The sequence below is a fragment of the Coccinella septempunctata genome, chromosome 9 (assembly GCF_907165205.1).
Source record: "Coccinella septempunctata chromosome 9, icCocSept1.1, whole genome shotgun sequence".
Lineage (NCBI taxonomy): Eukaryota > Metazoa > Arthropoda > Insecta > Coleoptera > Coccinellidae > Coccinella > Coccinella septempunctata.
This window is the reverse complement of record NC_058197.1, coordinates 3,317,232-3,332,206: the sequence shown is the minus strand read 5'-3', so window position 1 is coordinate 3,332,206 and position 14,975 is coordinate 3,317,232. Positions and strand designations below refer to the sequence as shown.

General features: G+C 33.8%; 1 protein-coding gene across 1 annotated transcript; it reads right to left on the bottom strand.

The window, feature by feature from the left end:
• Window positions 1–1,074: 1,074 nt before the first annotated feature.
• Window positions 1,075–3,588, bottom strand: LOC123320965. Its single transcript, XM_044908465.1, has 3 exons — window positions 3,497–3,588; window positions 2,568–3,313; window positions 1,075–2,075 (listed from the first exon to the last, which is right to left on the bottom strand). The coding sequence occupies exons 1-3, from the start codon at window positions 3,586–3,588 to the stop codon at window positions 1,075–1,077; spliced, it is 1,839 nt and encodes a 612-aa protein (XP_044764400.1).
• Between the last annotated feature and the right edge of the window lie 11,387 nt (window positions 3,589–14,975).

The following is a 14,975-nucleotide window of genomic DNA, read 5'->3' as shown; positions in this document are numbered from 1 at the left end:
ATCAAGAAATAGTAGTCCCGTAGATCAGTTATGGCACTTTTTTGGTTTCCATGATATTGTTCTGGTTTTTTTTACAGATAAATCCCCTTTGTATTTGTCAAGAGAAATGAGATTTCGATAATTAAGTATGAACGTTGATTTCTATTCCATCTGTCTATTATATTCGTCAATGTAAACTATTTTTTGTTTCAGGCTCAGGTAATTTCTTTTGAAATTAATTCATTTCAATGAAACATCCTCTACACATCCATATAGCTCATGGAAAACTTCGAAAAACCGAATAAAAAAGTTACTTTCTTCCGTCATGAATTTCTTAAAATGGATTGCTGAAATTTATTAGAGAAAATAACGAAAAATTTTGGTTGCAGTAGCCTTTTTCTTGAGGTTGAAACTGGAATAATAATATTCGCGAGAGAACTGAAGCTGGCATATAGAATAATGAGAAAACAATATAAAAAATTACGGTGCGTAGCGTAGCGTTAGATCTATGACGCCATTATAACTAGTGAAACTGAAAAGAGCAAATTTTTCCAATTATCTGTAGGATATAAATAGTAGTTGAATCCCTAGAACAATGTTCTTGAATGACAAAAAAAAGCAGGATTGGAAATTATCCTGGTTATAGTGAACCAATGTGTCAATAAATGAGAGGATGAAATAACTCAAAACAAACGAAATTAATTCAGGAACATAATACACATTGATATAAAAGTGGACAAACAAATCAACAGTTGTTGGTTTTCATATAGTAATAGTAATAGTAATAGTAATAGTAATAGTATTTATTGATTCCAGATAATTACAAAGTTTGTAAAAATGGAACATGTCAAAGCCAAATATACAATATCATTGGTTTTTACAAAATTCTTTGAACTCACAAATATCATATGGTTCACAATTCAAGATTAAAGTGTACAAAGATTTTCTGAATTTGGAAGGGCATGAAAGTTTTCTAATTTGAGAGGGCAATATATTGAATAAAGATATTGACATACATTCAACGCTTTTACCTCTTAATGAGGTCTTGTGGGATGGAACTGAATATGGAAACATTCTTCTGGTAGCATTCTGGTTTCAGAAACTCAGTAACTCAAAATAGCGGCTATGATTGCGGAAGAAAATCAGTAATCTATATATGTAAAGTCCATATATGGTAAGAATATTATTACTTTTGAATAAACCCCTACAAGATTCTCTAAAGCCCAGATTGAGCATAGTTCTTAAAGCTCTCTTTTGAACTATGAATAAATTACCTACATGGGAAGAGTTACCCCAAAAAATAATCCCATAGGACATAATTGACTGGAAATTAGAGTAATATATAATCTTCATTAGGTCAAAATCAATCTGATCCCTTAACATAAAGAGCATATAACAAATGGAGTTGAGCCTACATCTAAGTTGTTCAGTATGAGGTCCCCACTTCAAGTGTCTATCTAAAACAAGTCCCAAAAATACAACACTATGTTTGACCACAACATTGCTATTAGCAATATTCACTGATGAAGGATAGTTCAGTTTGGATTTTTCAGTGTAGAAGAAAATACACTGTGTCTTGTCAATATTTAAGATAAGATTGTGATCTTGAAACCAATCACCCACAGACTTCAAAACATTGTTCGAGTCCACAACAGCTGACACTATATCCGAAGATTTTAGCAAATAGTTGGTGTCATCAGCAAACATCCTCATAGAATACTTAGCTGAGACTTTTGCCTTAGGTAACTTGTTGATGTAGATGATAAAAAGAATAGGTCCCGGAATACTTCCCTGAGGAACGCCCATCTTATTCTCTCTTATGTCTGACTTGACTAATTCACCATCAACCTCCATAACAACTATCTGTTTGCGAGATGTAAGGTAGCTATCTATTAACTTTAATTGATTGTCTCTTATTCCACAGTCATCAAGGATCTCCAGCAGTCTTTCATGCTCCACACAATCGAAGGCCTTTGTTAAATCTAAGAATAGTCCCATAGGCACCTCACCACTCTCAAGGGAAACTAAGACTTCATTAATAAGCTCATAAGTAGCAGTTTCAATGCTTCTGTTTCTCACAAATCCATGCTGACAAGCTGAAATCACATCAAATTTATAGAAAAAATTCAGTAATCTGTTGGTCAATATTTTTTCGAAGACCTTGGAAAAAGCAGACAGAATGCTGATAGGCCTATAGCTATTGGGATCATCAACAGGACCCCTTTTATACAAGGGTTTCACAATAGCAATCTTGAGTTGGTCAGGAAAAATTCCCTCTTTGAATGAGCGGTTAACTATAAAACAAAGGGGTGCAATAATGAATTCAATCGATAATTTGAGTATCTTGATTGGTATCTCGTCATAGCCACATGAAAGTTAATTTTTTAGAGCTTTAACTGTTTTCCGAACTTCATCATGTGTAACATCAAACATATAGAAGGATTTATCAAGTCTGTCCCGCTCTGTGCTAGAACCTCTCTCCAGACATTCAGTCAGCGCAGTAGGAAAATCAACGAAGAAATTATTGAACTCATTCGGACACAAGGAAGAATCGTCCAGATCACAAGAAGAAGCCGGAGAAGTCTTACTTTTTGTAAGAGAATTTATCACCTTCCAGGAGGCTTTTGACTTGTTTTCAGAGTTTCTTATGAAGTAACTGAAGTGGTCCCTCCTCGCCCTCGACAGGAGACTATCATAATGTTTCTTCACTGACTTATACGTGTCTTTCAATTCAGATCTAGAGAAAGAAAGTATGTATAATAAGTCGAGATGTTTTTTCATGTTTATTAGTTCAGGTGTTAGCTTGAAGTTATTCCTGGATGTTGAAGGATGAATGGTTACCTTAGGAAAACATCTATCAAATGTCTGAAAAAATCGGCTATGGAATATATTCCAAAGATGGTTAGGGTCAGATGAATTTACAAAGATGTCATCCCAACTCAACAGAGACAGCTCTTGGAGGAAGATATCGGTGGACTCATCATTTATTATTCTCCTCTTGACCGACTTTATTCTGCGATCAGTAGTGAAATTGAGGTTGGAAGTGAATTTCAGGGCGGAATGGTCACATATATGATGTTCGATCACCTTAGCTTGCCCCACCAGGGGGGTTATAACATTATCCAGACAGGTTCCCGATGAGGGTCGTGTGGGCTGACGAATCAAGGGTTCCAAGTTGAAACTCTCCAGGAGTGATATAAACCCAACACTGTCATGAGATCCTGACAGGATGTCCAGGTTGAAATCTCCCACCAAAATGAAAGGAGCTCTCTCAAGTGTACATTTCTCTAGAAGAGTCTTAAGTTTCACATCTGCCAAAGGTTGGGAATTAGGCCTATAAACACATATAATCAGTATTTTATGATTATTTGAATGAATTTGAGCTGAAGAACACTCAATGACATTTGGTATACTAATAAGATTGTAGTCCGACCTTTCAGTGAATTTCAGTTCTTCTCTGATGTAGATTGCACATCCACCATGTCTCCCTCTTGAACGGCAGAAACTTGAAACTAACTTGTATCCGATTATCTTGTAGACAGGAAGTTCATCCTTGGACTTCCAGTGTTCTGTAATAGCTATTACGTCTGAGTTTTCCTCTTGAGCCATTAGCTGTAGGCCGTTCATAGCTGTACCCAAAGACTGAACATTCTGGTGAACAAGGCTAAAGTCCCTGGTGGGTTTGGACTTACCAAATTTGATAGATGAATTTAGCTGTTCTGGTTCATTCTGCTCTTCCGTAAAAAATTTCGGTCGAAAGAGAAATCCCTAAGAACGACACCTTCAGGCCAGAAAGTCTCGCAAAAAATCTTATTATAAGCTGTGTCGCCTGGTAAGCCAATGCTTAAAGCGGAGTTTTGCCCAATAGTGTTGAGTTTTTTCACAATTATAAGTTCGTTATCATCCATATCTCCCAAGAAAGACCGTATATCTTGCTCCGAGACCTGTTTTCCTGCGATTTTCCCAACATAAATCCACCGTCTACGGATGGCACCCTTGATTGTATTATCTTCACAGTTAGTTTTAGTTCCATAACATATTTTCTTGCTATTTCTTGATTCTCGTTTTCCTTTCTTTCTTTCAACTGTAGACCATTCTAGATTGTTATCAGTGTCTTTCATAATGGAGTTCGATAATGAGAAATCGTTGGTCCTAATAGTTGGTTCAGACTCTTGGTTTTCAGGATTGTTTACAACTATTCGCGGATGCGGATGCTCGAATGACATTTGCGGTTGGAGAGCACGCGACTGCGCTTTACTGGAATTTGCCTTCACCATAGAACAGTATGTATTGTCCACAGACGTACTGGCTGAACCATTGGCGGGGTCTGCTGCCTTATCTTGAGCAAATGTGTTGACAACTTTTTTTGGGATGTTTTTACATGATTTTAATTGTTGTTCAAGACTGGAGATCTTATCCCTTAAAAGACTATTATTCTCGACTAAAATAGAATTCTTACTTTTCGTTTCTTCCAGAAGTGACTTCAAGTACTGAATTTCAATACGAAGTATCTTGTTTTCCGTCTTAAAAATAGTTTCGTCATGAGATTGACCTCCTTCAGATGCTACGTGGCGGCAAGTAGCATTCTTCCTCTTGGCTGCTTTTACTAAACATGAGGGATGAAATATTTCATCGCACTTGGAACATTTGGTGTAGGATTCACCCACTTTTCGATTGCAACAACTGCAAATTCTATCTGAATTTTCCGAAACACTCGGACTCGCTGAGCGGTCATATGGCACATCTTCACACGATGACATCTCGACGCGGAATGAGTTGATTTCGTTTATTTATCGCCCTTATTCGAAGGCTCACTTATTTGATATCCTCCTACTTAATTTTTGCTGATAATTAGTATATCTGGTCATATTTTGAAGTTTTAATTTTTTTTATACTATACTTGGAACGGGACCTAACGTTGTCTTTTGAGTACACCTTACAATTTTTAATTTTCTTTCAAACCTTATGTTTCATTTAGAATACACTCTATATCATAAATGATTCATTATATCAGACTTGCACTCTGAATTCATACATAACCTATTGCTTGATTGCAGGTCAAGAAGCGTTCAGTGGATTGTTTTTGCATAGTACTTGAAACAGTACTAACTGTTAACTTTTATGATCCCCTATCAATTTTTATTTGTTTTCAAAATCAATGTTTCATTAAGAATATGCTGTAAATTCAAATATCAGACTTGCACTCCAATATTATGAATTTTCTATTTCTTGATCGCAGGTCAAGGAGCGTTCAGTCTTTTACGCATAGTACTTAAAACAGTACTGTTGTCTTTTCTCTACATCTAACAATTTTCAATTTTTTTCGAAGTTAATATTTCATTTTGAATATAGAGCGCGGGCTGGAGTTACAAATCCTACAAAAGTTTTCATTTTATAGGTTTGTCTTTCTTCCTAAAAATCTCAATGTAGTCATTCACATTGAAAAGTTTGATTTTAGGATCTTCTTTTCTTCTAATAGATGTCATATTCAGAATCTCCTTCAGAATGAAAGACCTCGTCAAGCGTTTTCTCAGATTTCCGTTCGACACATACTGCTTTTTTTCTCCAACATCGAAATTTATTTTCTTCACGACTTTTTGGCTATGTTCATCTTGATTACCTTCTCTTCTTGCAGCATGAGTGTCGGATTTTTTCTGCGGAACTTTTCCTCTTTTTTGTTCTCCTACATGTGACTTCAGAAAATTCCTGATTTGAACTGTTCTCCTCAAGTCAATTTGTTTAGACTTCAATTTTTCCAATCCCATTCTCAAGATCTTCTTTCTGTCCATCTCGTCTTCCACAATGAAAAAAATATTTAAGTATGAAACGATAAAATTCGATAGTATCAAAGTTAAAAAATGTAAACCACAACACAATATTTGCAGCACGAAGCACATTCACAACTGAATACTTTGTACATCTACTCCGCTGTTATATAGCCCCTCTACCATCCCTCCCTAGCACCCCACCACCCAGTTGCCCGTTCCGTCGTCTGATTCGATATTAGATTGCTGTGACTTAAAATTTCTATGGAATCAACGTATTACATTCGTTCAATTTAACTGTCACAAGTCGGACTGTTTGTTGATTTATCCTTAACTTCCTATGACCAATTTTGAAGTGTTACTTTTATTAGTTGTATGATGAGCCTTGAGAAAGGAACAAAATAGTTCCGAAACGTTGGCGAATTCATAAGAGATTGTTTTTCAACCTGTCCAAATTCCTGCGATATTTTACTTATTGTGTTCAATCCATTATTCATGATACCTAAAAAGAACATATAAAATATTTTGTTATTTTGTGATACTTGAGCCTAACACTAAAAATACCTGAAATTATAGAGTGTTTTATATAATTATGAGTTTATGAAACATATGCGAATTTAAATGATAATTGTCCAGAGTATTTTTCTTACAGAAAGAATATACTATTATATATTACTGTTCATTTTTTCAAACGTTTCTGATATTATGAAATGATAAAATATCAACAATTGAAAAGTATAAGTTATCGATACAGATAATAACTATCTGGATAAGCAAGTATTGAAGCGCATTAGTATTTCAATTCTTAAGTTTGTTTCAAATCTCGCTGCTCCAAACAATATTTCAAAATTAATAATTTCTAGAGAATTCTTTTTCATCATTTACATTCACGTTGTAGATGGTATACACGTTTTTCCTGAGGAAATAAAAACTATAGAAAGAATGTCCCTGAATAAATTTAACGACTCTGATGTATATGCGGAAATCCATGTAGGTTCCTATATATAAGTACAGAATCGTTATTTTTTATTTTCACCCTAATTATACGGAGCACTACTATCTACTTCATGAATTTCATTTTCAATGTCTTAACCGAGAAACCGAAAAATTTTGAGTATATAATAATGAATAAATAAATAAATAAATAAATAAATAAATCAATAATAAAAATGAAATATTCTCATATTATAAGAGCTAAAAACTTGGTTTCTTAAAAAACGGCATGGATTCCCCATCGAGTAACATGTGACTCTGGTGACATGACATTGAATTTTCCAAGATTTCCAGCTTTCAGTATGCTTTAACGATAGAAGTGTGCAACATTCAGGAATTGTTGTCGAAGTCATAATGTATTTTAAACAGCATATCCACCAAAAAATTCTTTCGTTTCGTACTTTCATCGAAAAAAATTTGTTTAAATGAAAACCTCTATTTTAGTCGAATTATGATCCATCCTATCCTTATTATGTCCAAAATTGACAAGGTATTCCTGGATACGGAATATTCTGCTATCGTTTTTCAAAATGAGGAATTATACGGAAATAACTTGATATTAGTCCGAAAGTCACACTAAAACATTTGTAAGGCCTCACTATCTCCAAAATTTAAGACGAAATTCGGAAATTATATTCACGCCCAGTACGAAAAGAAGATATTAAAAAAAAAATAACCAATGCAAGTGACATTCAGTAAAGTGAAAATAAAATATCGCCAAAATAATGTCGAAATTAGACATAGTCAAACTTATGCAAGTTTTTGGCCGTCCAACTTCATTTGCTGTTTAGATTAGATATTTTATGATTTCTATGCTGATCCGGCTATCGAAAATATTCAAAATGATTTTTAAAAGGCCGTTTTATAGAAAAAAGTTCTATTTTGAGATGCTGGGGTTCGAACATAAATCGATAATTAATTGCAATATTTCCGAAAAATGCATCAACAATCAAATATCTTATTTCAAAATACTTCAAAGTTCCTGCTATACATTTGCTTGTTTTCGCAGGTAGTAATTATGACCAAATCGGTCAGTTGCGCGCGGAAACGTTGAGGGATGGTTTATTGTATTGGTTATACTGTACCTGTGTTATTCTGTACCTGTCACCTAGTCAAAGTAACAAATATTTTACTGTATACTTCAATACGTCAATGGTTTTGAATAGGGTTTTTTTTTGCTTATCAAGAAATAGTAGTCCCGTAGATCAGTTATGGCACTTTTTTGGTTTCCATGATATTGTTCTGGTTTTTTTTTACAGATAAATCCCCTTTGTATTTGTCAAGAGAAATGAGATTTCGATAATTAAGTATGAACGTTGACTTCTATTCTATCTGTCTATTATATTCGTCAATGTAAACTGTTCTTTGTTTCAGGCTCAGGTAATTTCTTTTGAAATTAATTCATTTCAATGAAACATCCTCTACACATCCATATAGCTCATGGAAAACTTCGAAAAACCGAATAAAAAAGTTACTTTCTTCCGTCATGAATTTCTTAAAATGGATTGCTGAAATTTATTAGAGAAAATAACGAAAAATTTTGGTTGCAGTAGCCTTTTTCTTGAGGTTGAAACTGGAATAATAATATTCGCGAGAGAACTGAAGCTGGCATATGGAATAATGAGAAAACAATATAAAAAATTACGGTGCGTAGCGTAGCGTTAGATCTATGACGCCATTATAACTAGTGAAACTGAAAAGAGCAAATTTTTCCAATTATCTGTAGGATATAAATGGTAGATGAATCCCTAGAACAATGTTCTTGAATAACAAAAAAAAGCAGGATTGGAAATTATCTTGGTTATAGTGAACCAATGTCTCAATAAATGAGAGGATGAAATAACTCAAAACAAACGAAATTAATTCAGGAACATAATACACATTGATATAAAAGTGGACAAACAAATCAACAGTTGTTGGTTTTCATATATCCGAGTTGATTTCGTTTATTTATCGCCCTTATTCGAAGGCTCACTTATTTGATATCCTCCTACTTAATTTTTGCTGATAATTAGTATGTCTGGTCATATTTTGAAGTTTTAATTTTTTTTATACCGTACTTTGAACGGGACCTAACGTTGTCTTTTGAGTACACCTTACAATTTTTAATTTTTTTTCAAACCTAATGTTTCATTTAGAATACACTCTATATCATAAACGATTCATTATATCAGACTTGCACTCTGAATTCATACATAACCTATTGCTTGATTGCAGGTCAAGAAGCGTTCAGTGGATTGTTTTTGCATATTACTTGAAACAGTACTAACTGTTAACTTTTATGATCCCCTATCAATTTTTATTTGTTTTCAAAATCAATGTTTCATTAAGAATATGCTGTAAATTCAAATATCAGACTTGCACTCCAATATTATGAATTTTCTATTTCTTGATCGCAGGTCAAGGAGCGTTCAGTCTTTTACGCATAGTACTTAAAACAGTACTGTTGTCTTTTCTCTACATCTAACAATTTTCAATTTTTTTCGAAGTTAATATTTCATTTTGAATATAGAGCGCGGGCTGGAGTTACAAATCCTACAAAAGTTTTCATTTTATAGGTTTCTCCTTCTTCCTAAAAATCTCAATGTAGTCATTCACATTGAAAAGTTTGATATAAGGATCTTCTTTTCTTCTAATAGATGTCATATTCAGAATCTCCTTCAGAATGAAAGACCTCGTCAAGCGTTTTCTCAGATTTCCGTTCGACACATACTGCTTTTTTTCTCCAACATCGGAATTTATTTTCTTCACGACTTTTTGGCTATGTTCATCTTGATTACCTTCTCTTCTTGCAGCGTGAGTGTCGGATTTCTTCTGCGGAACTTTTCCTCTTTTTCGTTCTCCTACATGTGACTTCAGAAAATTCCTGATTTGAACTGTTCTCCTCAAGTCAATTTGTTTAGACTTCAATTTTTCCAATCCCATTCTCAAGATCTTCTTTCTGTCCATCTCGTCTTCCACAATGAAAAAAATATTTAAGTATGAAACGATAAAATTCGATAGTATCAAAGTTAAAAAATGTAAACCACAACACAATATTTGCAGCACGAAGCACATTCACAACTGAATACTTTGTACATCTACTCCGCTGTTATATAGCCCCTCTACCATCCCTCCCTAGCACCCCACCACCCAATTGCCCGTTCCGTCGTCTGATTCGATATTAGATTGCTGTGACTTAAAATTTCTATGGAATCAACGTATTACATTCGTTCAATTTAACTGACACACGTCGGACTGTTTGTTGATTTATCCTTATCTTCCTATGACCAATTTTAAAGTGTTACTTTTATTAGTTGTATGATGAGCCTTGAGAAAGGAACAAAATAGTTCCGAAACGTTGGCGAATTCATAAGAGATTGTTTTTCAACCTGTCCAAATTCCTGCGATATTTTACTCATTGTGTTCAATTCATTATTTATGATACCTAAAAAGAACATATAAAATATTTTGTTATTTTGTGATACTTGAGCCTAACACTAAAAATACCTAAAATTATAGAGTGTTTTATATAATTATGAGTTTATGAAACATATGCGAATTTAAATTATAATTGTCCAGAGTATTTTTCTTACAGAAAGAATATACTATATTACTGTTTATTTTTTCAAACGTTTCTGATATTATGAAATGATAAAATATCAACAATTGAAAAGTATAAGTTATCGATACAGAATAACTATCTGGTTAAGCAAGTATTGAAGCGCATTAGTATTTCAATTCTTAAGTTTGTTTCAAATCTCGCTGCTCCAAACAATATTTCAAAATTAATAATTTCTAGAGAATTCTTTTTCATCATTTACATTCACGTTGTAGATGGTATACACGTTTTTCCTGAGGAAATGAAAACTATAGAAAGAATGTCCCTGAATAGATTTAACGACTCTGAAGTATATGCAGAAATCCATGTAGGTTCCTATATATAAGTACAGAATCGTTATTTTTTATTTTCACCCTAATTATACGGAGCACTACTATCTACTTCATGAATTTCATTCTCAATGTCTTAACCGGGAAACCAAAAAATTTTTAGTATATAATAATGAATAAATAAATAAATAAATAAATGAATAAATAAATAAATCAATAATAAAAATGAAATATTCTCATATTCCCGGTCTTAACCGGGAAACCGAAAAATTTTGAGTATATAATAATTAATAAATAAATAAATAAATAAATAAATAATTAAAATGAAATATTCTCATATTATAAGAGCTAAAAACTTGGTTTCTCTAAAAACGGCATGGATTCCCCATCGAGTAACATGTGACTCTGGTGACATGACATTGAATTTTCCAAGATTTTGTAACGTACTTTTCACTTTGACGAATTTTCTTTTAAAGAATAAATGAAAATTATAATAGTTACACTGCGAACGGCAGCTGTTCGCCGGAGAACATTGATGGGTGTGAGGTTCTTTTCTTCAACAAATTTTGGGAGGGCGCCAATTAGTTTTAGTTCCGTTTGAAACATTGAATTCATGGCAAACTAATAAAACCACAAATGACAAATAAGAAGATGTTAAAGGTGAATGATGAAGAAAATATTCATAATTAAAATCCAGGTACTTATTTATTTTCCTGATGTTCAGAACAGTATCGGCACTCACTGAGTTCTTACTTAAGGGTTGGTGGAGATGTCAACTTGGGGATGGTGATGGCTTCGGTTTTCACAGCAATTGTTGATTCCAATATTTGGCGAGACGGCAGTACGGCAGCGAAATCGAGAATTTTTTCTTGGATGAACAAAATTACACCCAGTGAAAGAACCCTGATGAACGATTCAAAAGAATTCAGTAAAAATACAACAAATGATCGTTAAACTCACCTTTTAAAAAGGGTTCTTAAAGCACGAAATCTAATTTTCAATCGATATGTGACTAATCAGTAAGATCACTAGTTTTTATTCGGAAACAAATCCCCTTTCGAGATTATGATCGTGGACGTTAGTCTTCATATAGCATCTGACTGAATTCTTCAAGAAATTCGTACGCTTCGCGATAAGTTTTTTATGCAATCTCCAAAACACATGCCATCGCCAAACAAACATCTCCCCAATATTAAATCACACATAGGAAACTATAATACCAGTTTATGGATTACAAATGATTTGCGTTTCCTTGTACAGATGGTAGAATATACTAAACACAATGCTGGAGGAATTAATTCATCAAATTCATTCTTTCAATACCTGATTATAATTTTGTAATGCTACACCACCCCTCTAGGAACCAAAAAAAAAATTGTCTTTGAAATGCAATTTTTTGTTTTTGACTAATTATCGACAAGAATGATTCGTCTATGATGAATATTTCAGAAAAACGTACTTTAAAATATGTACTCAACCAACTAGACTATTTATAATCTAAACGATAATATTGACAACTAACCTAAATAATCCTAACGCCTTATTATCACTATCAGTCTAACTAGTTTGTTTGACTCTATTCCTACTCTAACTAACCTACGGTAACCTATTCTACCTAAATCTATTTTGACTATCCTAACTCAACCTATTCTAAGCTATTTTTGTCCTATTCTTACCTATTTTTGTCCTATTCTAACCTATTTCTGCCCTATTCTAACCTGTTTTTGTCCTATTCTAACCTATTTCTGTCCTATTCTAACCTGTTTTTGTCCTATTCTAACCTATTTCTATTCAAGCTAGCCTATATCTTATCCTATCATAACCTATTCGCTTAACCTACAGCTAAACCTACCTAAGATGTTGGGGGAGTTAATAGACAAATCCTGATCGCGATCAGTTGTCATCCTTTTACGATGAGGGAGGGTATTTTGCATAATAAACGAAAAACAAAATGCAAACGATAGTTCAAATTCAATAAATCCAAAAAAAAACACGAAACGGAAACATCGGAATTAGAACCGAAATAAGGTTTCACGTCTTTAATATGCCATTTACCATCATGCAACCCTTTTAAATCTTCCAAATAATAACACAAACTCGAAGCTTTCTTATGTACTCTACGCAACACATATTTGGATGTTAACTTCGACGAAAATTTCTTTGTAGCGTCCGATAAAACTTTGTTTCGACGACAAACCTTCTCTCCTACATTGAAAGAATATTGTTTTCGACGCAAATTATAAGTCCGGGCGTTTCTATCATAAGCTTTATGAAGTCTTTTTTTGATATCATGGAAAATGCTAGCTAACGGTTCAATATTTTCAGCATAAATATCCCTATTTTCAGGTAGCAATTAAATACCGTCAGTAGACTTTATTTGTCCATAATAATCGCCACTGGTAGGAACGTTTCGTCCAAAATTCAAATAAACCGGGGTATACCCTGTCACTTCATGTTTGGCGGTGTTTAAAGCAAATGCAATTTTTTGAATATCTTTGTCCCGGTCGCAATGATTTAAGCCTTCGATGTAACAGCGAATATTTGTCCCTACTGTTTGATTCGTTCTTTCCACGAAATCGCATTGAGGTGAATAAACGGCGGTATACCAAATCTTCTGGACTTTATAAGATTCAGCCAATTTCTTCATAGTGCGGCCGGCAAATTGAGCACCGTTATCCGAAATAATGAATTGTGGAATTTCAAACTTCAGAAACACGTCGGATTCTAAAAATTTAACTATATTCTCAGCTGTCGCTTTTTGCATAGGATGCAGTACAACATATTTAGTGAACCAATCCGCTATAACCAGCAAGAATGTATTGCCCCGTTTAGATCTGGGAAATGGACCCTTTAAATCCAAAGCAATGACTTGCCATGGAAAATTTACATTTTTCTCCTTTCCCATCAATCCTAGTCCGGGTTTGTTATAAACTTTTTGAGCTCCACAAATTTTACACTGACGAATGAACTTAAGGATATCGAACCTCATTTTAGGCCAATAATAAAGTTCACTGATTCTGGCGAACGTTTTATAAAAACCTAGGTGTCCGCAGGTTGGAGGATCGTGAAATGTTCTTATTATTTCACTGCGCTTGTTATTTGGTATGACGGTTTTCCACTCGGAAATATTTGACTGAACCGGAACATTAGATGGAACAAGTTTATAAAGAATGTCATCTTCAACCTTCCACTGTGGATATTTCTGAGGTTCATTTTTGATTTTAAGACGCATATTACGATACCAATTATCCAAGTTTTCTTCACTAATTGATATAAGACATACTTCACTGGACTCATGAATACGACTAATGGTGAAAGGACGATCGAAATCAGGGGAGGTTAGTATGGGCGAAGCTACCAAAGCTTCTTTTATCTTAAGAAATGCCTCCTCGGCTTGAGGGGTCCATTCGATAGCTTGACGTTTTCTTTTACCCTCTATCAAATCGTTAATTGGAGATATTAAGGTGGAAAAATCTCTAATGAAACTTCGGTACCAAGAACACATTCCGATGAATCTTTTGATTTGCGTAGTGGTATTCGGGCGAGGAAAATTTACCATACACGAAATTTTATCAGGATCAGTTTTCAGACCATGACCGTCAACAACATATCCTAAGTACTTTATAGAATTTCGAAAGAAATGACATTTATCCCTAGCACCCCACCACCCAATTGCCCGTTCCGTCGTCTGATTCGATATTAGATTGCTGTGACTTGATTCTATGGAATCAACGTATTACATTCGTTCAATTTAACTGTCACACGTCGGACTGTTTGTTGATTTATCCTTAACTTCCTATGACCAATTTTAAAGTGTTACTTTTATTAGTTGTATGATGAGCCTTGAGAAAGGAACAAAATAGTTCCGAAACGTTGGCGAATTCATAAGAGATTGTTTTTCAACCTGTCCAAATTCCTGCGATATTTTACTTATTGTGTTCAATCCATTATTTATGATACCTAAAAAGAACATATAAAATATTTTGTTATTTTGTGATACTTGAGCCTAACACTAAAAATACCTGAAATTATGGAGTGTTTTATATAATTATGAGATTATGAAACATATGCGAATTTAAATGATAATTGTCCAGAGTATTTTTCTTACAGAAAGAATATACTATATTACTGTTTATTTTTTCAAACGTTTCTGATATTATGAAATGATAAAATATTAAAATTGAAAAGTATAAGTTATCGATACAGATAATAACTGAAGAAAGATAGCAGGAATTTGGACACTTATTATTCAAAAATTTTATTCAAAATTTGCCGACGTTTCGGAGAAGCATTTCTCCTTTCTCAAGGCTGTGGGAAACAAGTAAACCTTAACGTTTAACATGGGAGACGAAAGCCATGACAAAGCAC